The sequence below is a fragment of the Varanus komodoensis genome, unplaced genomic scaffold, assembly GCF_004798865.1.
Source record: "Varanus komodoensis strain SLA01 unplaced genomic scaffold, ASM479886v1 scaffold243, whole genome shotgun sequence".
Classification (NCBI taxonomy): Eukaryota; Metazoa; Chordata; class Lepidosauria; order Squamata; family Varanidae; genus Varanus; species Varanus komodoensis.
This window is the reverse complement of record NW_025335647.1, coordinates 55,099-78,025: the sequence shown is the minus strand read 5'-3', so window position 1 is coordinate 78,025 and position 22,927 is coordinate 55,099. Positions and strand designations below refer to the sequence as shown.

Below are 22,927 nucleotides of genomic sequence, written 5' to 3'. Positions count from 1 at the left end.
AAATGAGTCCACAAATGCATGCTGGGACTAAAAGCAGATTCCAGGACTAAAAATGCTAAGAAAGGTGCATGGCGTTGTTCTGCTGTGTGAGCAACCCTGCTCTGCCTTCCACCAGCCTACTATTTCTACTCAGCAGCCCTAAGCCTGTTCACACAGGAATTTAGGGCTGTGAGAGTTTCTTTAAGATAGCCGCCAACTTCATGCCCACCAGATATTTTGGACCACACCACACACTGACTATACTAGGCATATACAAGTTAAAGCAACAAGCATCTGGTGGGCATGAGGCTGAGGAAGGTTGATGGAGAGGAGTGTAGCTTTAGTATTGCTTGTAGCAAAAAAGACATGGTATCATGAAACTCCTGTCCAAGAGCCTCAGGTTCAGAACTAAGGTGTAACATAATCCATTTTTACCCCAAAAAAGGTCATAAATTAGGACAAATAACAGTTCATCCAGAACATGATCCACCCATTTTTTCCCCCTACTGCTCCTGCTCTCGGGATAGGGGGAAACAAAGCTACTCCCATCAATTGTTTTTCACATAGGGCCCCACCTTTTTGAGTGAATGGCACCTTAGAAATTTGGTGGGAGTATCATGGCCATTCTCACAGAATGGTTTCACAGGTAGAAGTTTAACTGTTCTTAACGTGGCTGCCATGGTGGGACTACAACTACTGCTTTCTTGGAAGGAAAACCAGTGAGACTGTAGAAAAGGTAACTTTATGAAGAACCCAAGTGCAAAGCAGAGGTAGGACCTGAACTCCAAAAATGAAACTCTGTACTCTTTTGAACCCAAACAAATTAGATGGCTCTGGAGGATGAAACTTTGCATTGAGGCATGCCAGTTTTCCGGTATATTTTAATTTAATAAAAACAATCCAGAGGAGCAGATAGCACCCCCTGTACTAGTAAGGATGCTCCACTGAACACAACAGGATTTCTAAATTAACATGTAAGATTGCACTGGAAAATATGAAGCTATGCACAGTTGCTTGCAAGTAAGACTCACGATTATGAGACTTGTTCCTGAGTAAACATGCATAACATTAGAATTAAAGTGCTTATTGCCTTTAAAAACATCATCGGTCATGCCACATTTCTGTTATGGATGTACAAAAGAAAAGCATACTGTATTCTGATAATGGGATTTTTTAAAATTTTGCAATATATCCATGGCTTTCCATGGGTTATTTCACAGCAGCTTTGTTCAGAGACAGCAGGTGGCAGACTTAGATCAACTTTTCTTTTCCCTTAAATGCACATGTTCAGGAATCATTTGTCCCAGTATGCTTGTTATGGGTTCCCGCTTTAGGAAAATATGTTTTATTGGTGATACAAAATTCATAGACCAGGATCCAAAGAACTGTTTACGCATGCCTGAGAGTTTGTGTATAGTCAATAGATTTTTTTTTCAATCAGGCTGCAGGAGAAAACTCAAGTAGAAAATCACAAACTGTTTTTGAAACTATCCTGATTTCCAAAAGTGTTTTAAGAGAGAGAAGCAGAAGCTCTGTGTGTCTTGGACACAGAGTTAGACACAATTTATTTGGGTCCTGGCTGTAGCAGTGCCCAATACAATTTTGCCATTTAGAGAAGCATTATTCTAGATATATCTGTTCTTAAAAGTTTTGTGTTAGCATAATTCGTAAGTATCTTGCTCCAGATAATGGACTCCACACACTTCTTCAAGCTTGGCCTTCTCACCCACACCCCATTCATTGGGATGTCTCCCTCTGCATCATTTGTTGGTGGCTGCCATGAGGAGATGGCAGCAGGAAAAGTTATTTCCCTCAGCCCAATCGCCTTCACCTAAACCTGGATGCAACTCCCTGAAACAAGAAATGAAGCCCCATCTGAACCAGGTTTACTCAGAGGTATAGCACAGTGAAAAGAATGGGAGTAATTTCTCAGAAAACATGGTTAGGTCTGTGCTGTAGAAAGTATTTGCTGCTGCTATTTTCCTGTTAGCAACCTTTTAACAGGAGCAGCTTTCTCCAGTGATGAATCTTTGCATGCATCTTGAATTTCTTAATACTTTAGATGATTCTTAAATACTCAATTTCTTTCAAGAAGACTGGGGGAGGGGGTTAGCAACCCTATGTCTTCACTTCATTTTCTCCCATAAACTCTGCCTATATACTACTAATAATAATACTATTACAGCCAAACTGCATTCATTCATTCATTCATTCATTCATTCATTCATTCATTCCCTTTCTTGGAGTGGTTTACAAAGTTTCCTAAAACAGAACCATAATACAATAAAATGTGTCCAATTTTTAAATTTAAAAACAGAGTTGACCTTTTAAAAATGCCCCGCATTTGGTCCCTAGTCAAGCCATGAATATTCTTGGATGTCTTCAAAAGCCTTTGCATAAATGGCTGTCTTAACCTGGGCCTCAGTAAGACCATTCCACATTCAAGGCAGCCCCACTAAGGAGGTCTTCTCTCTTGTCGAAACCCTCCAAACTTCCCTCAGCAGTGGCAATTGGAGGAAGGCCTCAGATGTTGATCCTTGTGCCTGGCTAGCTTGAGGTTGGATGTGCTTTGTCCTCCCCCAGCTTCAAACCTATAATGCCTTACATAGTAGCAAGCCTTGTAAGCTTTTCTAGGTTAAAACCAGGACCTTGAATCAGGCGTGGAAGCTGATAGGCAGCCAATAAAAGAGGGCCAGAATTGGTCTTACATGTTCAGAACATCTAGTCCTAGTTATTAGTCTGGTTGCTACATTTTGCACAAGCTGCAACTTTTGAACAGTCTTCAAAGGCAGCCTCATGTAGCATGCATTGCAGTAATCTAATTTAGAAATTACCAGAGTGTAAATCACTGAAAGCAGACTATCCCTGTCTATATTATGGGCATAGGTAAACTGCCAGCCCAAACTGGTAGAATGCACTCTGTGTCATAGGGACCACCTGGGCCTCAAGTGACAAAGATGGCTCCAGGAGGGCCCTCAAGCTATGGAGATGCTTCTTCAAGAAAGTGCAACCCCATCTAAAACAGGCTCAACATCCAAACAGAAGAACCAGCCACTAATAGTGAATCAGTCTTATATGGACTGAACTTCAGTTTGTCAACCCTCATCCAGTCCATTGTTGCAGCTGGCACCAGTTTAGCACATCTACAACCTTGCCTGGTAGGAATGAAAAAGAGAAACAGAGCTGTGTGGCAATATTCTCCAAAACGCTGAGCAATATACTCCAAAACTCTGGATGACCCCAACATGGATTCACGTTGATGTCAGATTGCATTGGTGACAAAAGCAGTCATGAGACATGCAATGGAGAAACCATGATGTTGAGCAATATTCCCCAAGCACTGCCTTCTGAAGCCAGCCCTCCAAGTAGAAACAGAGCAACTGCAATGCAGTACCTCCACTCCCAACTCATTGGCCACTTTGGAAGGATACCCTAATCGATGGCATCCAAAGCTGCCAAGAGATCCAAGAGTATCAGAAGAATCACACACCCTTCTCTCTCCCCTGGATTGGCCATACCAGGTCATGCAAGGAACCACTGCGCATTTCCCTAGCCCAGCAAGTTCCTTCCTCCCTGCTGGCCTGTGTAACCCAGTGGTTGCACAACCCTGTCCAAGCGGCTTGTCTGTGACCTCAAGCTGTATCAGCTGAAACTCACCCAAAAAGGTTGGACCAAACTGTGCACTAGATATTCTGCTTGATTCAGCTGCTGTTATACCAGAGTGGAGTTCCCACCAGATGCATATGATGGGCCCTGGACATCACTACAAAGCTCTGCCAGAAGCAGATAAAAGACTAAAGGAGGCAGTGAGATGTTCCTTTGCTGCCCTCACTGCCCCTGAGTATGCCTAGTAATAAGCACATACCAGGGCTTGATTGCCTCCATTCAGGGGTTTTCTTGCCATCTGCACTCCAGCTGTCTCCTGCTTTGTTTCATCACTCTCAGCTTCAGGGTAAACCACAGAGCTCTATGAGCTCTCTTGTGGAGAAGACACTCAGGGGCAATCATCTCACCAGGGTTTCAGCAGGAGCATTAGCCACAGCAGCCAGAAACCCCCAGGAGTTCTCTGGAAATGATTAGACTTGTGGGGGGTGGGGTCTTAATAGCTTCCTGCAGAGGGGAAACCCCACCATTAGTCTAAATATCAACAGGCAGTGACCTAACCATGACAAAGAGGCTGAATCATGGTCCTGCACCATCCTGGGGCCTGCTTGACAAACTCAAGTCTAGGGTGTGCCCTGCCGATGGCAGGTGTGGGCAGCCCCATGGTGGACACAGAGGCCATGAGATCCGAGCTGTTCCAGACAAGGTGCCCTCAGCGTAACATCGATGACCCCCTAAAACTAACAGCTTGGGGGAACTCAGCATCACATCCAAGACTACTTTTGTCAGGCTAATGGCCTGCAGACTGAGATTCCCAGCACAAGATGTGAACACCCCAGACAGGGTGGATAGGGAGCCTGTTGGACAGACAGGCATCTGGAATGATAGAACGTGGCAACACCCTTCAGGTTTGCCCTGATGTTGTACCAATATTCCAGTAGGAAAAGGCTGACTCCTCCATGTTCACCTGAACAGGCCTTGCTTGTGTAACCCAGATTGGCTGCCACATCCACTATTAAAGTGTGGACAAGAGGGGTCTTCTGCATTGGTTGGGCATTTAAGCACAGCATTCAGAGACCCAGAGGCAGGTTGACAGGGCAACCATCAAACCTGCAAATGCATGGAGAACCAGAACATGGCACAGTGGGTAAGTGCCTGAGCCACATTCTCCTTGCCTGGCAAGCCCTACCAACACCATATCTCCATCTTCTCATCACTACCCTGACTGGGCCCCTTGCCTCTCTTCCCGACATATGTTTAGGCTCTGTGCAGTGAAAACCAGGGTAAGGGACTGGTAAGATAGTGAAAATTCAGTTCAGAGACTGTCCCAGTCTGTTTCTCTGTGCTGCAGGCTTCAGGTCTAAAATATAGTATTTTGTTCTATTTCTAGTCAGCTCCTTTAAAAAATCCTGTACTAAGAACATGTGGGCATGTGAGTGCATGCATCCATGTAAGAATCATGATGCAAATCTACTTTTTCACATACAGTCCTTTTTGAATAGCCATAACCTTTTGGCCAATGTTCTCCTGCTAATTAGCTCTTAATTAGTTGATTGGATCTAATTCCACAAAGTCCCTTGGAAAGCTTTGGCCAAGATGAAATGCCCCTTCCTGTGCAGACTGAAGAAATTTGTGCTATCCCACAGTCAAATTCATTTTTGTTATTGTGTACTAAGGTCAGTTCACACTAAAACGCTTTCCTGCATTTCCTTCATCTGCAATGCAATTTAAAACCCTTCATCTGCTGGAATTTAATTGCAAACATTAACCTGCACACAGTGTCATGAAATCTGCTGTAAGCATTGCATGCCAAACCAACAAAAATTAGATTTTAAAACCAAAGAACTTACATACAGGTGGCAGTAAGTTTGGCAGGCTGAGATTTGCAAAATAATTAATGTCATGGAAGAACATATTCTAGAGAGTTCTGAAAACAGCTTGCATGCTTTGTTTTATGGACTATGATTTTCTGGGGCTACAGACGTAAATTGGTTTAATACTAATTCCCTCTCCCCAGAGAACACTATAAAGTATTTAATACTTCATTAAATATAATTCCTAGGATTGAGATGTGTGGGAACTGTGACAGTTAAAATGGTAGAGAACCAACATAAAGCTGGAACATTTATCTTCAGAGATGAGAACCCTGATGGGGGAAAACAGTACATATATACCATTTCTAGTCCATTGTTTCACATGTCTTTACAATTCTGGATGTTTAAAGCCTGGTTTTTAAAAATTTCCTTACATCAATATGGTTTCCATGACTCAACAACCCATTGAGGATAATTAGCCATGGTGGCTTGTTGCACTGTGTGAACTTAGAATTTAGATGACTGAAAACAAAGTGGCTTGTTTTTTCCAACAACCTACTTTAAAAGCCCTTGGACAGTTGTAGGGAAGACTTAACCATGATGGGTTATCACGCTGTCTGAATAGACTGCTCTGTCTAGCTCTGTCTAAATCTGTTTTCAAAGAAACCGCAGCTGCTGACAGTTGTCAAAATCAAGCATTAGCAAGATGGGATTGTGTATTTTCCACCTTGCTGAGGACCTAGAGTCTCTAGAATGGGTAGGTACGTTGGGGACACTGTACAGAGGGAAATGCAAACTGCTGAAGATCTCACTTTTTGGGAGGAAAAAAATCACCTGTCTCTGTTTGTGAGCAAAGATTGGTTTGACTTGACAGCTGTCGTGTCAAAATCTGTTTGTCTGCCCATCTATCTATCTATGGAGTCTTTCTGGACCAATCTCCTGGGTGTGCACCAACTGCATATGATAGCAGGTACTCCCAGGACTTTGCCCAGGTAAACCTCCCCAGTTTTGGACTTATGGAATAGTACAGCTCTGTAGTTGCAAAAGTTTGGCTGAAAAAATAAAAACAGGCATCTACAAAAAGAATGTGTGCACATTTGACCAAAAGAAGGGGGCATCAGTGATAACCCCTCCCATGTGCCATGGGAGAAGGGTAGGAACACCATGTACACTGTTTTGCATTCCTTGGGAGGAAAATAGACTATACACAATAATGAAATAACGTCTAGGCATGCTGTTATTCTAGTGGCCGCCATTTCTTACTTCCCCTGCCAGGACACATGCATTCATTTTCCATTAAGCTGCCTCCTCCAGCCTGGCACCCTCTGGATGTGTCAAGCTACAACTCCCATATTCTCTCAGTGCTTGGGGATGATGGGAGTTGTCATCCAGATTCATAGGACTCCAGGTTGAGCAAGCAAACCCATCAACAGGAACATCATCCCATTGGGCACATTCAGTTCTCTCCTGCTGCGGGCTGCCTCCTGTCACCAGCTTTTAAAGTTTTGCAAGTTTTTTTGCATTCTTGGCACACACTCCATGCACTTCATCTAGACCAGGGATGCAAACTTTAGGTGTGGGAGCTAAATTTGGTCCTCTGATCTATCAGTCTGACTACCTGGAGCTTCCTAGAAGCAGTTGTCCCACAGACTTCACCCCCTTTCCTCCATAAAGCATTCCTGTTCTATTTTATGTGTGTTCCCTCTCTCTTCTCCATTCTAAAAGGTTGAAATGCCTTTCCTGAGGATTAGTTACCAGCAGTAAGAGTTTTAAGATAAACCCTGCAACTTTGCCTTTTCCCCCTGCTTGTGCCAGAATGGAACTGTCAAAAGGTTTTTGAAAATGTAATTTAGCCTTTGGGCTAAAAGAGGTTCACCACCTCTCACTTAGGCAGAGTTCTTCCCAACCTCTTCATGGTTTGCCAAACCAGTTGTGTTGTACCTGCTGCAATTTTAAATAGCATTCTCACTGTTATAGTTCCTTCTTCACTTTCCATTCTTGAGCATTTTCCACATCTGTATATCAGGCAGGAGATCATGGAGCATCCTTCCCCAACTTCCAGATGTGTTCAACTACAATTCCAAACACATTTGGATGGTGGTAGGTTGGCAAAGTTTGATCCAGATCTAGATGCAATGGAAGGACCACTTCTCTCGCTGGTGGTCTCAGTAATTGTAGGCAGTAGCAGGAGAAAAGTTTCTTATCTCAGCTACAGCTGGAAGTAGACGCCCTGGAGAAATGCCCAGTGGTGGCTGCTTCCTTTCCCTGATTTACAGCTCAGTCTGCAGACCTTAGCAGCTGGTGTTTATCTGAAAAGATTTACCTGGTTTTCTGCATGTGCCAGAAACATGGGCAAGCAAAGATTTATTTCCCCTGCTTAGTTGGCAATCTAGTTAGCAACTGCTCTAGCATTTAAATAAATTAACAAAAAGCAAGTCCTCCCTTATATTTTGGTAACTCTTACTGCAGGTCATTTGAATTCTCTTTCAATTTCTCTTTGTCAATATTTACCTGCTCCATTACTTAATCTATACTCCAATTGTCTTCTAACAGGCCAGCTGCATCACCAGCACTTCTTTTCATGACGTTTTCCCCAGGGTTCTATTGAGAGTTAATGAGCTCTTACCTCCAGTATAAAGGCTGGCCTTGAATTAACACAGACAGGGCTTAGAGAAAAACATCCATCCTGCCTGTTGCAGAGTAAGCTTTAGTTGCTTTCTCTCCATCTGTCACAGCTGTTGGGAAAGGGCCCCAGACTGAGCCGGTGGGCAACGTGGTGGCCAGCCTAGCCACAAGCTGTGGCAGACATCCCATGGCGTGTCTGGGCTGCCATCCCCATGTCCCGCCTGTACTGATGCTACTGCTGCATGGCAGGACTTGCCCGAGTGGCTACCAAGTGCCCAGCACAGCTCTGAGAAAGTGGCACCCAGAGCTGCGTGCCGCACAGCCTGTCCATGCTGTCGCCATTGGCTTCTGTCTGTAGAACAGAATGGGGTGCTCTTTGGTGCTTTGCCCCCAGAAGCAAGGTATCGTGGGTTGGTCTTGCTTTTGTAGAATAGTAGAGTTGGAAGGCCAGTATGTCCAACCCCCTGCTCCAAGTTACAGCATCCCTAACAGCTGCATCTTGAATGTCTCCAATGTGGTAGAGCCCACAACCTCTCTAGGTAATTTGTTCCACTGTTCATTTTGCACTCAGCAAGTTTTTCCTCCTGTTCAACTTGAATCCATTATCCCATGTCCTGCTGCACTCCTGGATGACAGAGAAGAGATCCTTGTCCTCTTCTATATAACTTTTCAAGTATTTGAAGAGCATTATCATATCTCCCCTCAGTCTTCCCAAGGCTAAACATGCCCAGTTCTTCCACTCTCTCTTCATAGGGCTTTGTCTCCAGTCTCTTGTGGTGCCCAGAACTGGATGCAGTATGCAAGATGAAGCCTAACCAGTTTTGAATAGAGGGGAACTAGAGCTGCATGTGATCTGGGTGATGCTTCTACTTGTGCAGCCCAAAATAGTATCTGCCTTTTGATCTACAACAGTTCCAAGATCCTTCTCACTTGTAATATTGTTGAGCCAAGTAACCTCCAGCTTGTATGCATTTGGTTTCTTCAGTTGTGAAGACATTTGGCAGCAGACAAATGAAGAATTTTTTCTAGGTGTAGAGTCTGGCATATGTCCCTGTTAAATTTCATTGTTGTTTTCAGCCCAGCACTCCAGCCTATTAAGATGATGTTGAATTTTATGTCTGCTAAGCATTGCGCTTTAATAAATGCAATGCTGCCTGAACAGATCTGCAGCCAAGGAATCGAGACAATCTTGGTAGGGAGTGGCATGGATCAAATGCTGAGGTTGAAAGAAAAAGATTGCCTACTTACAGGGTCTGGCAAACTACTCACATGGTAGCTTGTGTTCTTAGTAAAGGAGACACAGTAAACATAGGCCAAGGCACAACACAGCAAGGGTGTCCCAGCATTTTAACATTGCCTGGGGAACAGAATTTAACCAAGCTGAGACCTGCAAAGAAATACCCAGTGAGCACATACTAAAAACAGCCCTGCACACACTCCACTTTCAGAAGAAAGTGGTACCAGAAATCAGCTGATCATTTGGCTTCTGTTAAGCTACTGGAGACTAAATGAGTATCTGACAACTTTCCTTGAGTGGGGAACAGCTTGTGAACAATGTCAAGTGGCTCTTGGTCCAGATTCCTAAGCAATCCTCTCTCTCATCTTCCAGATGTTGGTGAAAGGATCCAGCATTTCCTAGTATTGATTAAAAAAAATAGATTGCCAGTTGCAGATGTATCGAAGATTACAGATTGAGTGATACAAAAAGCGCTTCTCTGCTCACTTGCTTGCCAGATCAGAATCTCAAAATAAAAATATGGTGTCTGATATAAGGAAATCTGAAATAAAGCAATTTGCACTCTGTAAGGAGCATCTAAAATAAAGTATCTGTTCTGTGATGTCCTGGAATAAATGGAAACTCTTCAAAATAAAGCATACAAGGCATAGCTGGCCCCCAGATCAAGCACTGGAAACTAGTTGGCTTCTGGATAAAAGTGAAACCAATGTTGTTGCTGTTATGAAAGTTTTCAATCTTGGCTTCAGTATGTCAAGTTGGTGCCCTTTTACTGATTTTTTGGGAGGTAACTGACATGGTTGAAGCCACTAAATAGTCTGGGCATCTATCCATCATGACGATGTGTCATTGAATCACTGTGATGGGCCACAGGCAACTTGGACTAGTTAAGTACAGTGGTGCCTCGTACTCCAGAGTTCAAATGCTACAATCAAAATAAAATTGTTTCAAAGTTTGAACGATGCTTCTAAGTTTAAACTGCATGCACATGAAAAAATGTGGTCACCGTGGAAATGTCGTCTCTTGTGCGCCCAAATTTTTGACCGTTCTCAGTGCCTTTTCAGTGTGTGCCTTTTCAATTGTTCTCAGTGTACTGGTATTGTTTAAGCTTTGGGAACGGATTAATTCACTTTCCATTATTTCTAATAGGGAAAACTGATTTGGACTTTGAACAATTCAGAGTTCAAATGGCCTCCTGAACCTAATTAAGTTCAAGGTACGAGGCACCACTCTATTAATGGGGAAAAGTCATGTAGCAATGTTGCAAAATGGTCATTACTGGGATTCAGCAATGATTCTGCATCAGCCTTGGTACCATAAAAGTAAGTAAAAAATAAAAATGGGAAAATAACCATGTCATATTTAGCCCAGGGTGGAAAGAGAAGGGTAACCCTTCCAGTTAAAACCCTTTGTTCCTACAGCTGTGTTACTGTCCCCGGCCCCCAGTGACAAAACTCCAAACTTGAAAAGCAGAAATATAAGAAATTTCTTCCAGTTATGTTAAATTTCTTCCAGTTATGTTCCAGATAGGAACTAGCACCCTTAAAAGATCCTTTGCTGTAGGAAAACACACATCACTGAAGGATGGGAGACAGCTGGAATCTTTTCTCCTTTTATTTCATCATTTAGGTTCTTTTTATTCCAACAATGCAAATAGGTAAGAACAGCAGGAAACCATGTTTTAAGCAGCATGGATATGCTCATGGCTGACTATAACTACATTCCCCAAGCAATGGAAAAGTAATATATGAACATTGTCCTTTCAGGAAAGGATGGACAGATTTTACTTCAGCCAAGAACTACAGAAGGGAGGTTTCCATTAAAAGTAGCCAGCCTGTCAACATGCTAGAGACAATCACAGTACTTGCTCTTTTCTTTTTAATGCATCTCCTTTTCCACTTGCTATAATTTAAATGCAGTTTCATTTTGCTATCTACAGTATAGATATATAAAATATAGACTCTGTTTTTATCACACATTTTTGTGTTTAAAATATCTATTGTACATAAAATGCCCATGCACTGACATTTTATATAGTCTGATTTTTGTATCTCTTTCTCTGTGCATATATATTTATATATATATATATATATATATATATTTGTAAAACATAATAAATATATATATTAAATACAGCAATAAATGTACACATGGATTCTTTAAGGTTAAAAAAGACAAAGAAAAACAAGGCATAATTCAAGCATCAGCTAAAGTAAGGAGTTGCTGTCAGTCATGGGTGGATAATGGTATGCTGATAAAACACACAAGAGGAAGTACAAACCTAGTTGTCTCCCCACCTCATTCTTTTAAAATCATCTTCACTGCGCTGCCCTTGCTGATGGAGCTAGCAAAGAGGCAGGAAACAAAGACGCCTGGCAGAACTAGACCTGCCCACAATGCAGCTAAGTGATAGGATGACACCAGTAGGCTTGATTGGGATCTTGTTTTTTGTAAGGTGAAAACCATAAAAATCAAACAGGAACTACGTTAGTCATTCAAGTACTTTTTAAGGAATGGTGGCTGGCACCACAACAACATTGATTATCTCTCATCAAATTGTACAGAACAAATTCACACTTTTCAGTAGTGTTTCAGTTCTCAGACTTCCTGAACTTCTCCCATGCATTTGGAATTTATTCTTCCTTCCATGATCTGCTTCATCCACTGCTGTCCCTCTCTTTGGCAGCAGGAAGAGAACAGATAGAGATTTTGTGTACTGCTCTGGGCATCCTTCTGTGCATGAACATCTATAGACTGTGATACGGGATAGTAAAGGTAATTTCAGCAGAACTGTCATCTCATCCCACTCTTTCCTTGTTCTGCCCTGCACTCACCTGTCCTTTGCTCAGGAAGGAGACAGGCTCTGTGAATCTGGGAGAAAAAGAGGTAGCAGAGTCGCCCACGTTGCTGGTCAAGGCATTGACCCAAAGGAGATCACTTAATAATAAGGGCGATGTCCAACAAAGCACAAGTGGGGCTCGCCTTTGGGGCAACAGGAAGGCAAGTGGTTCTTGAAGCAACTGGAAACCAAACAAAATTTGGGACACATCAGAGAGTCTACAGAAGAGAGTTCTGCTGACTGGTCCCATTCCAGACACAGGCATCATGGCTTGTTCCCAGAGTGCCTGTAGAAAGTGTTTGCTTTAGCCACACAGAGCTCAGTCTGATTCCTGAAATTAGTGTAATTCTTGATGTTCTGTATTCAGGGTGCTAATTCAAGCCCTTCAACAAAGTATAGTTTGGCCCTTATTAAACCGTTCACAACTCGCTCGCGCGCTCTCTCTCGGTATTAGACCAGCTTTTTGTTAATATCCAGTTTAGAGCAATGATGAATGACAAAGCACATTATAAAGTCAATTTGACTTGTCATTCTTACTCCCAAAATAATCATGGGAACAGTGGTTTTGTGAGGATACTACGTGTCTCTTAGTATATTGTCAGCAGCCTTACAAAACAACAGATCCCAATAATGACGGGAAGCAGCAACTCAAGAGATCACTCCTGTCTCTTTAAGAACTCCAGGCTTGTTCTAGCAGGTAAGTGTGGCAATGAGACACCATGTGTATTGTGAGGCAGTAGAGACAGTTAAACTTCCTTCTTCTCAACTACAGGGCTGTCAAGAGGACAAGAAAGTTCTCTGGGCCTTGACCTGGTAGCACTACACTGCAGGGCAAAATTATGGCTATGCTTTAACCATCACCTATGGCAGCCTTCCACAAGCTGGTGCCATCTAGATGTGCCAGATTACACTGCCCAGGATCTCCACGTGGTCATGCTAGCTGGGATGATAAGAGCTGCAGTCCAAAATCTCTGGAAGACCCCAGGTTGGCAGAGGCTGATCTAGGCTGTAGGCAGTCTTGCCCCAACTTCAACAGTAGCTTAGAATTGGCTACATTTCCATTCTAGCAAACAAGCATCCATTATCACAGCTTATTGTCCTAGTCTTTTTGCATCGGAGGAACCTGCACTGTCACATGCTTCTTTTGACAGGAGAGAGGAGATCGTTAAGTGCTCAACGAACTTTTAAAATTGATGTGATCTCTCATGTATGAGGGTGCATGGGAACATCTCACTAGGTTCAAGCAGAACTCCTCAGCCCAACTCTTGTCACTAGGAAACAAAGAGTAAGACTACAATAACATGGAAAACTGCAGCATGAGACACGTGTGATGAAACAGCCATGAAGTTCGCCTCCATAACAAGAGATGGCTGTTAGTCTTAGACACACAAAAAGTATCATTCACAAAAATTTAGCCTTTGGGGTAAACCATGCTTTGTTTTGTACAATTTCAACACAAAACATGTTAGGTTTGGTTGAAACCAGTACTTTTTTGAATTCTGTTCTAGTCTGGACTCTTAAAAACAAGTCCCAAAATCAGAAATTGGTCACATGGCACCTTAAAAACTAACAAAGGTAATGACACCATGAATTTTTGTAGACTAGACCCACTTTGTCAGATACTTCATGTGCCTAATGAAAGGAAGCTCCAGTGTATGAAAGGCATCAAAGGATGCACTGCTGGTATTCTCATGGAAGATTAACATGGCTATCCCTCTGAAATTTATCGACAGTCTTACAACACGAGAGAAGTTGGCCATGCTGCAGGTAATTTACACACATTTTTCTCTCTCTACAGTTCCTTGTACTTTCTACTGAAGCCGAGCATGAATGACTGGAATCTGATGTGAAATATGCTGCAATTCTGGAGCACCCTGAATTTTAAAATTCAAATGTTTCTATTTATGTTACATTAAAAGAAAAAGTTCAAAGACAACATTTACTGTTCATATTGGCTATGAAAACCAAGCTTCCCATTTTTCCCCAAATCAAATGACATATGCATGCCAAGTGTTCTTATTCTGCTTATTAGGCAATGCAGATGCAACAGGTTACTGAATGTAAGAGGACTCAAATAGAATGCTCTTCTCAGTTGGCTTGCTATGACGTGTTCATGTCAGAAGCCACCAGCTTTTTTTTTTTTGCCACAAGGGGCTTCCTGACAGTTCAACATCTTTGCAGCCTGCTGGTTGGTGAATAATGTCCAAATAGACCTTTCAGAACCTTTTTTTAATGATCAATGCAGCTGAATCAACTATACACCCGCAGCTTATAAACAGAGTCTGTTTTACCCTCCTATAATGCTTTTTTTGAAAACAGTTAACGCAAAGGTCTTGGAACAGCAATCTGTCACAAGTGTTTCAAATACAGCTGATAGTTCAAGCATCACGTAGGCAATGTGGCTTCAACAGCCTTGATTATTTCCTATATTGTCTTCCTCATTCAAGGCCTGACTGGAGTGCCATCTTTTCTGTCAGGAAAGAACTGCCTTGATTCACTGCTCTTCCCCCGAGAGATGTGCCAGAGAGGCTAGCAGTACAGAGACATCCTACTTCTGCGCATTGCTTCACTGATCAAGTATGCAGGGCTTAGTTCTGGTTCCTCAGTCATAATCACAATGTTCTGCCATTCACCCAGCTGATTGGATTTTTTAATGGTGTCCACTACACACAACGCATAGAGACAGTCATCAAACGTTGCAGCCATGGTAAGCGGCCGTCCATCCCAGGTCCGCCTATCATCCTGGTCTTCAAACGCCTCCCTGACAGCCTGGACCATCTTGATGGTTCCCCGGAGGTATGGCGCTGGGATGTCACTGAAGGCCTTCTCGGGCAACAAGGCATTACTAACCGGTGTGGAATCCTTCAAAATGAGCTCCTTTTGTGGGGAGTTATTGCTCTGTCCATACAAATCAGTGCCTATTACAATCAGCCTCCCACTGGAACCTACTACAACAATATCTTGCTTAAATTCTCCAGGCACATTGAAGTTGAGGGTAACAGTGCAGCACACCCCGCCTTCCAAGACCATCTGAAAGGTACAAAAGTCATCACTTGTGATCTGGCGTATGCCTCTGATGTGATCGGTCTGCTTCACAAAGGTCTTCAGCAGTCCATGCACTTTCACAGCCTTCTGGCTAGTGAGGAAGGTCAAGAGGTCAATGATGTAGGTACCAACAGAGTGCAGACCGCCACCTCCCATCAAATCATCACAGCTCCAGTTGTATTTCTTCCCCAGCAGGCTCCCACTGTGAACCTGTACCTCACACACAAGCAGCTCTCCGACGTAGCCCTCTTGAATCAGCTGCTTCATCTTCACGAAGGCAGGCAAGAAGCGGAGAACATTACCCATGACGCTCATAAGCTTGGGATAATAGTGGGCCGCTGTCATCATCCTGAAGGCATCTAATGGGGTGGCGGTTCTGTCGCAAATGACATTCTTCCCAATCCCTGCCAAACATTTAGAAGAAAGAGAAAGAATGTATCAGGCAATGACTTTTCATGATTATATGTCTAGGAATCCAGTAAGATTGATAAAGGAAGGAGTCTTATGAACAATAATTTACACAGGGTATCTCATACACCCACAATCTTTGTTTTCTGTAAGCATGCCTTCCCCTGGAAAACACAATTAAATGTGCAATCTTATGCATGTTTAGACAGAAAGGGAGTTTACAACTCTAGTTGCAGGGTTTTTCCTGGTCTAAATATGCATAGGAGTTTTGTTTCATTTACACAGTGTGAATGGCTTAGTGTCTTGGTGCACAAGGAATTATATTCTCATTTTGAAAAAGGAAGACAGTGAAACTCTTATCACTCTAAGGCCAGAATACATTTTCTATGCCGAATTATCATTGGGAATAAAGATAAGGCAAATATTATTATCTATTAGTGTTTGTAAATCATTCTGAGTTTGTATCCTCTTATATATGCATATTCCAAGCACATTCATCTGTACTATTTATAAGGTTCTACCTGCACCAACAAGAGTTCAGTCCACCTATATACCTATAGGATCCAAATGTTTATTATCTCCTGCAACGGTACCAGAAGATGGATTATAACCTTCAAAGGAACAAGATACTGTGCTGGACCTTGAGATTCCTGTGGACAGGTGATGTCATGCAGTTGGATATTATCTCAGTTCTAATAATCTAGGCCTTCATATGCACAATGTATATCCAGTGAACATCCATATTTCCACGTAGTTGCCACATTCTTCAGAAGGCTGAATGTTGATTTACACTGACTGGATTTGCATGACACCACAACCCACCATGGGTGGCTATATCATTCCACACTTGTTTCCCACAGGATGGCTTTTTTCTCCCAGCAAGCCACCCTAAGAGCCCATGGGCTGCTCTGTGGGTTGCTCAACCTATGACAAGTTGGTGTGTTGCCCAAATCCAGGCAATCAACCCCACCATGTGTTGATGGGAGTTGTAAGTAAGATGCTTGGCAAGAACAAAAAGCCCCATTGTTCTTGGCAATCTTCTGGTGCTACCACTGGTGACGGCCTTCCAAAGTGCCCAAATGGCAGATTGGAAGGACTGTCAGTGGTTGGCCACCTATTTTTGTTAAATAATAATGCTGGGCAGCAAGGTTCAAACCCCTCCCCACACTTGGCCATTTAATTCACTGGGTGACCTTGGGTCAACACTGGCTCCCATCCCAGTGTACCTCTCACCAAGTTGTTATGAAGTTAAGAGGTGACAAGGAGGACCATGTGGGCTGCCTTGGGTTCCTTGCAGGAGGAAGAAAAGTGGGATAAAAAGGTAATAATAAACAAATAACCAACAGGAACTTATTGTCAGGGTGGAGTGGTGTGTCATGTGAATTAAGTGAAACAGTTTACATGAAATTTCTAAAACCCCTTTGTAATATTCCATTTAGTCACAGACACAGAAGTGTCACATGCAAGAGCAGGCATAATCACAACAAATGAGTCAATTCAAGAGGAGTAGTTACAATGAACAGTGCAATGCTTATATATCAGCATGTATTTTGCTTTCCCAATAAGGTTACCAGAGGGCCCTTATTTTCAAACAGGAGTGGGGTATTTGTGATTTCCCATCTTTCACTGGATTACAGCTCCCACCATCCATGGTCACAGGCCATGTTGTGATTCCATGGATCAGGGGTGAGATGCTGCTGGACGACAACTCCCATGAACCCAAGCGAACACAGATAATAGCAAGAGGTGACAGAAACTGCAGTCCACCAACTGCTACAGAACAATGCTTCTAAACCATGGAATTCTTTGGAAGTTGGTCATGGGTTCCTGAAGAAAAAATGGGTAATGAAAGCCAAGTTTATTTCCTTAAAGGGAAGTAAGGACCCACAGTTAGCAATGTGTAGTCGTCGTTCATTCCGAAGAGGGAATTAGGGGAAATGTAGTAAGTTTGGCCAAAGCTTTGTATGATTCATAAAGCTTGCACCTGCCATCTTTTCCAGTAATCTGGGATTCTGAGCCTGAAGGCAGAATTCCTCAGCAGAAAATTCTGCTGGGGAAGAAACTGGTTGAAGGCAACAGAACTGAAGTACATGGTGTACTTCAAAATATTCTCTGCTCTGCAGAAGAAGACTCCCTGATTTTTTTATTATTTTGATCTTGGAACGACAGGCACATTTATCTTCCACTGGATGCCTTCTTTAAATGAACAGATTGCCTGTGAAGACACACTTCTGAACCTTTGCCACTGAAAACCAACTATCTCCTACTGTGTCTATTTGATTCATATAAAATTAGGGTTGTTTGATTTCACAGAGTGAATTCATAGAGCTGACCTACATTCCTTTAATAGGTAACATTCCAGCTGTACCTTGAGCTGCAGAACCATTCAGTGTAAAACTGTGATTTATTTAACAAGCTTTCACCAATGGAATACATGCTTTTTCTCTGCAGGGCTCTAAGGCTTGCAAACAGCTAGAAATGCAGAAATGCATCTTCTCTGAGCCCAAAAGGCACATACAAATATTCATATGCTCAGAAGCAGAAAATGCATCAGTCACAAATGCCGTTTCCCTCTCAAAATCTCCTGCCCCTTTTCTCTCTGAAGAAGCCTGAACATTCCTAATTAATCTTTACCTGTCAGTGCTAGAGCTAACTCTTAGGCTGGGTTCACATTTAAGAAAAACTCACCATGGGTGAATTTCTCCACAGGGCTTTTGTTACATGGGCCCTTTTAAATATTCAAGCATGACTGTAGCTTCTTGTTACATGTGAAGCCAACAAGGGTGGGTTGTTGTGGGGTTGACAAGTACGGCACTGCAGGTGCCTTCTTAACCACCCCAACAAGCCACTCTCACAATGCTCACATGTAACAACAAGCTATGGCACCTCTCTAATATGGCTCACATTCAAAGCAGCAGCTACAACAAAAAGCCTTGTGGGAAAATTCACCCACAGTGGCTTCTCTTTACATGCAAGCCTGGTCTTAATCTCATTTACTGCATCTACTGTTTCTCCCTTGCTCCTCTCTTTTCTCCTTTTCAGCCTGGGCTGCAGTTTTTTGAGTTCCTGCAACTTCTAGTGGCACAACTGCCATTTCCCAGTTCCTGCCCCAAAGTCTTGTATTTGTAAAGAAAAGAAATGGAGCAGTTAAAAGATGTACACATGGAAACCTTCTGCTTTAGAAACCTGCTCCTTGGTCCCAGATGTAGAACAGTTGTCTCTACTCGCCGTAAAGAAAAATTATCTTTGCACATGTTCTCTGCACTCCTGTTTTTCTTTCTGTCTTTCTCATCGACCATTACATAGAAAGCTGCTTTATGGCTAGAGTGGCCATTTCCATGTCACTGAAAAAAGACTATGTCAACACTGCCTCTAAAAAAGCAAGGATACTGTTTTGTGTAACATCTGCATATGCTCACTTACATGAATGGATGCAAATTTAGAAACAATTACTACAGCTTAAATAGAAATGAAATAAATCTCATTTTCGTGGCAGAGATAACCTGCCTGCTCACTCTGTTTTCCAGGTGCTACTGGTGAGTGGGCAACTTCAAGGCCCTTTGAGATTCTTTAATATGCACTTGGACATGACTTGGCCCTTCAAATAGACGATGCCTTCAAATAAAGGAGAGTCTTCTGCTGGTCCTGCAAATACAGGATTGTTCTCTGTAAAGGAAGCCTTGCAGACACCCATGCATGTCAGATCAGACAATTTCTCCATGTATCAAGACTGGCCACAGCTCTCTGGGGTCTCAGGAGAGGTCCTTCCCAACATGCATGCAAAGCATGCGTCCTACCACTGAGTCATGATCCCTCAGAACAGGTTCCCAGTCTATCAGTTAGATCTGGAGCACCTGGCTTTTTCCCCTTCCAAGATCTGTTTTGTACATTCCTGGGGCTGGGAGGAAAAATGGAACGAATGACAGATCAAGTCTATATTGTACATCTGGAACATATGCATATTCATTAGATTAATTTTTAACTACATTCCCTTTACTTTTGTAAATTGCTCAGGAATTTCTACTGATGTTGCCCAAGAGCCTCATTTAGGCCCTCTCCTGTTAAAGGCAAACAAGACTTATCAACTATTGTGAGAATCTAAGTAGGTAAGGTTCTAGAAATTAATGTTTCATTTATTGCAAAGGCCTATTAGCCATTGCTGGTGGATGAATAAAAGTGATAGAGCAAAACCTTAATTTATTTGCCAACAAGAATGATCTAGACTCATGCCTGTCTTGGTTTTGACTAAGTCAGCTATAAGTCTTGGTCAGCTTTGGTGGCCCTGATACATGATGATTATTCAGAAAGGGTCAGGGCCAGTTAATTCTTCTTGATCACTCATTGGCTTGTTATACCATTTATTATTATATATTTTGCACTGACTTTGCGGGTTGGAAATGGCAGGCATTCAGTTACTGTGCTTTCAGTCTTACCAGACAATCTTACAGTGAGGTCAATGTCAGAATCTAACATTGAGTTATTCCTCCTTGAACCCCTAGCAATTAAGCAATGAAGGTTTGCAGGTAATATCTAGTCCTCAAAGTTGTTGCTGGGAGCAGTCATGAGGGGAACTGGAATCAAGTGCTATCAATATGCTGATGACAAACAGCTCTTTCTCCCTGTGACTTCTGAGTGAGGTGAGGCTGTGCAAGTCCTGGATCAGTGCCCAAACTCAGTAATGGGCTGGATGAGAGCCAGTAAACTGATGAAGCTGAATCCTGGCATGCCAGAAACCCTATGCGTGAGTGGTTTCCAAATGCAAGAGATAAGATTGTTTTGGATAGGGTTGCACTCCATCTGAAAGATCAAGCTTTGTGGACTGGGGATACTCCTAGGTCCATCACTGTTCCTGGACTCCTAAGTGGCTAAGGCAGCTCAGACTGCCTTTTCCTGTTATCAGCTGCTTCAGTGGTCACAGCATCTCCCAGACAGGGATAGCTTGGCCACCATGACACAGGTGCTGGTACCCTCAAGGTTGGGTTGCTGCAATGCACTTGTGAGGCTGCTCTCAAAGCTGCTCCAGAAGGGAAACTCAGCCTAGAATGCATCAACTCAGCTTTTGCCAGGAGCTGCCAGTTTTCAGCATGCAAGTCCTTTGCTGAGTGAACTGCATTAAACTACCTATTTGCTACCAGAGCAGGTGCTGGTCTGGTGCTAGTGTACCCGAACAGCTGGAAACCAGGAGCGCCGAGGGAGCACCATCTCCTGCTCCTGGAAGTTCCACATGGACATATGGAAGTTCAGTAGAAGAAGGGCCTTGAGTGTGATGGCTCCACTTCTATGGAACTTGCTTCCTCTGACATTCAGATAGCCTCCAGTCCAGTATGGCATTGTTTTCAGTGCCTGCCAAAAATGCTTTTATTTCAGGAAGTATTCCTTGTTTGACTAGCCATGGGTTTACTGATATCCTGTTTGTACTACACTATTTTACTTTTTAATATATTTTGCTTTATTATTGTTCACTGCTCCAGATTTTGTTCAGGTATGCAGTGGCATATAAATTATGCAAATAAATAAATTCCCATTAAGCATGCATTAGTTTGTATCTGCAACTCATTAATGAGTTGCTACAGGGCTATTGCCAAGCACTCCTGGGACCCTTGAATTCCAATCATGCTTACCAGAGCCACTAACATTTCACCAACTTATCTTAAAATCCACTGACTCTTGGGCTTAAAGATGCCACATACTTTGTTACAAAACTTTAAATGTATGGGAAATGTGGTTTCAGTGCGATGGAGTGGAGAACAGAACTTTAAAGGAACTGGGGGGTGCATGACTGTCTGAATTTGCAAGCAAGAAAAACTTCTCTATTCCACATTTTTAGGAAACATATTTCAGCCTTTCAAGATAGATGAGCTGCACCACCCATTGGCATCTGCCTACACAGCGTGAGTCACAGCAGAAATTCAACCCCTGCTCTTCAGGTTTTCAACAAAGTACATATATTTAGAAAGCTTGACTGTCATCCTGACAGTAGTCACAAGTTTCATGTGCTTCAGCTTGCTGATTTCAGTAGACTAAAATGAGCATAACTGTGAATGCCACACACACACACCCATGTTCTGGTTTTCAGGGGGAGAATAGTGTTGCTTATGTAGCCAAAAAGGCACCAGAAGACAGAATCCCTGGTGCCCTGAGGTTCTCAGAAGTACTCAACAAAATAAGTCATGTGGGGAAAAAACCTCAGAAAGGAAAGAACACCCACCTGGCTTCTGAAAGGGGACTGAGCATGATCAGTGGGTTTGAAAGGCTGGGCAGAAAATCAGGTTTGGGAAAGCAGAATAGAAAGGTACCAGCCCAAACAGTGACATTCCACCCTGCAACCTTTCATCACAGGCCCCACTTGTGCAAGTGGACACCTGAAATAAGCCTTTGTCTTTAGTAAGTGCATTTTCAAACATGCAAAGCGCATTGACTAGAAAGAGGGGTGGTGATTACTGGCATCGGGGTAGTAGTGGACAGGTAAGTTAACCCCATCGTCCAGCGCTGTGGTGGAGAATTCCCCATCCAAACCCTTTATTGTGCAATTGATGCCTAGTTTTTCTCTGCAATTGCCAAACCTTTGAAAGTCAGCTCTGACTATCATGCACTCTCTGTGAGCCCTGTGGCTATTGAGTATGCTGACTCAGAGAACACGGCATGGGCATGAGGAAAACCCAGCTAGGGAAAAAACATCGCCATCTTCACATGGCCTGAAATGCCTGATCCTGTCTATTACTGAAAGCTAAGCAGGGCTGAGCCTGGTTGAAATCTGTACGGGTGACAGTCGGGCATGTTGTGAACTGGCCAGAGAGCATGGGCAGTATAGAAATGTAATGTAATAAGAAGTCTTCTAAAATTAATGAATCCTCCAAACAAGTGGGTTACAATCTGATGGTAAATGAGAAACAGAAGCTTTACATGGGAGGAACATTAGATAAGTGCTCTAAATAGTTGATCAACACATTGGGTTTGATACATTTGTATGGCATTTGCGTGTGTTTGAGAACTGCCAGGCAATTAGATCTGCCATGAGAGAGACAAGGAAAGGGACACAACAGTTGGATCCATTCAGAAACAAGAGCAAACTATAACTTGGCCTCTGGCAATATTATACATTGATAAGCAAACAAACAACCTTGCAAATCCTGCACCCATGCATGCACTCTCCCTATATGTGTATGTGTGTGTAAGTTTTGTCTTTTATAAACGTTCCCTGCAATCATCTGTTCAGCATGGGAGTTCTGCCATGTCTCAGCTACATGATAATATGCCAATTGGCTAGCTTGCTTTGCTAGCAAACGGACCACAGTTTGGGCACTCTGATTTTATAAACATTTGGAATTATGTAATTTGGGAACAATGATGGCTTTCTTTTTATAGGGAAGACATGGTGGC

At 42.8% G+C, this 22,927-nt stretch overlaps 1 protein-coding gene across 2 annotated transcripts in view; it reads right to left on the bottom strand.

Moving 5' to 3' along the window:
- Positions 1–10,853: 10,853 nt before the first annotated feature.
- GFOD1 (glucose-fructose oxidoreductase domain containing 1) overlaps positions 10,854–22,927 on the bottom strand; it is a 63,006-nt gene continuing 50,932 nt past the window's right edge. For both annotated transcript variants that reach the window (XM_044432635.1, XM_044432634.1), the window contains one exon: positions 10,854–15,543. In XM_044432635.1, the coding sequence (XP_044288570.1) occupies positions 14,624–15,543 (920 nt within the window). In that variant the 3' untranslated portion in view covers positions 10,854–14,623. The remainder of the gene's footprint in view (positions 15,544–22,927) is intronic.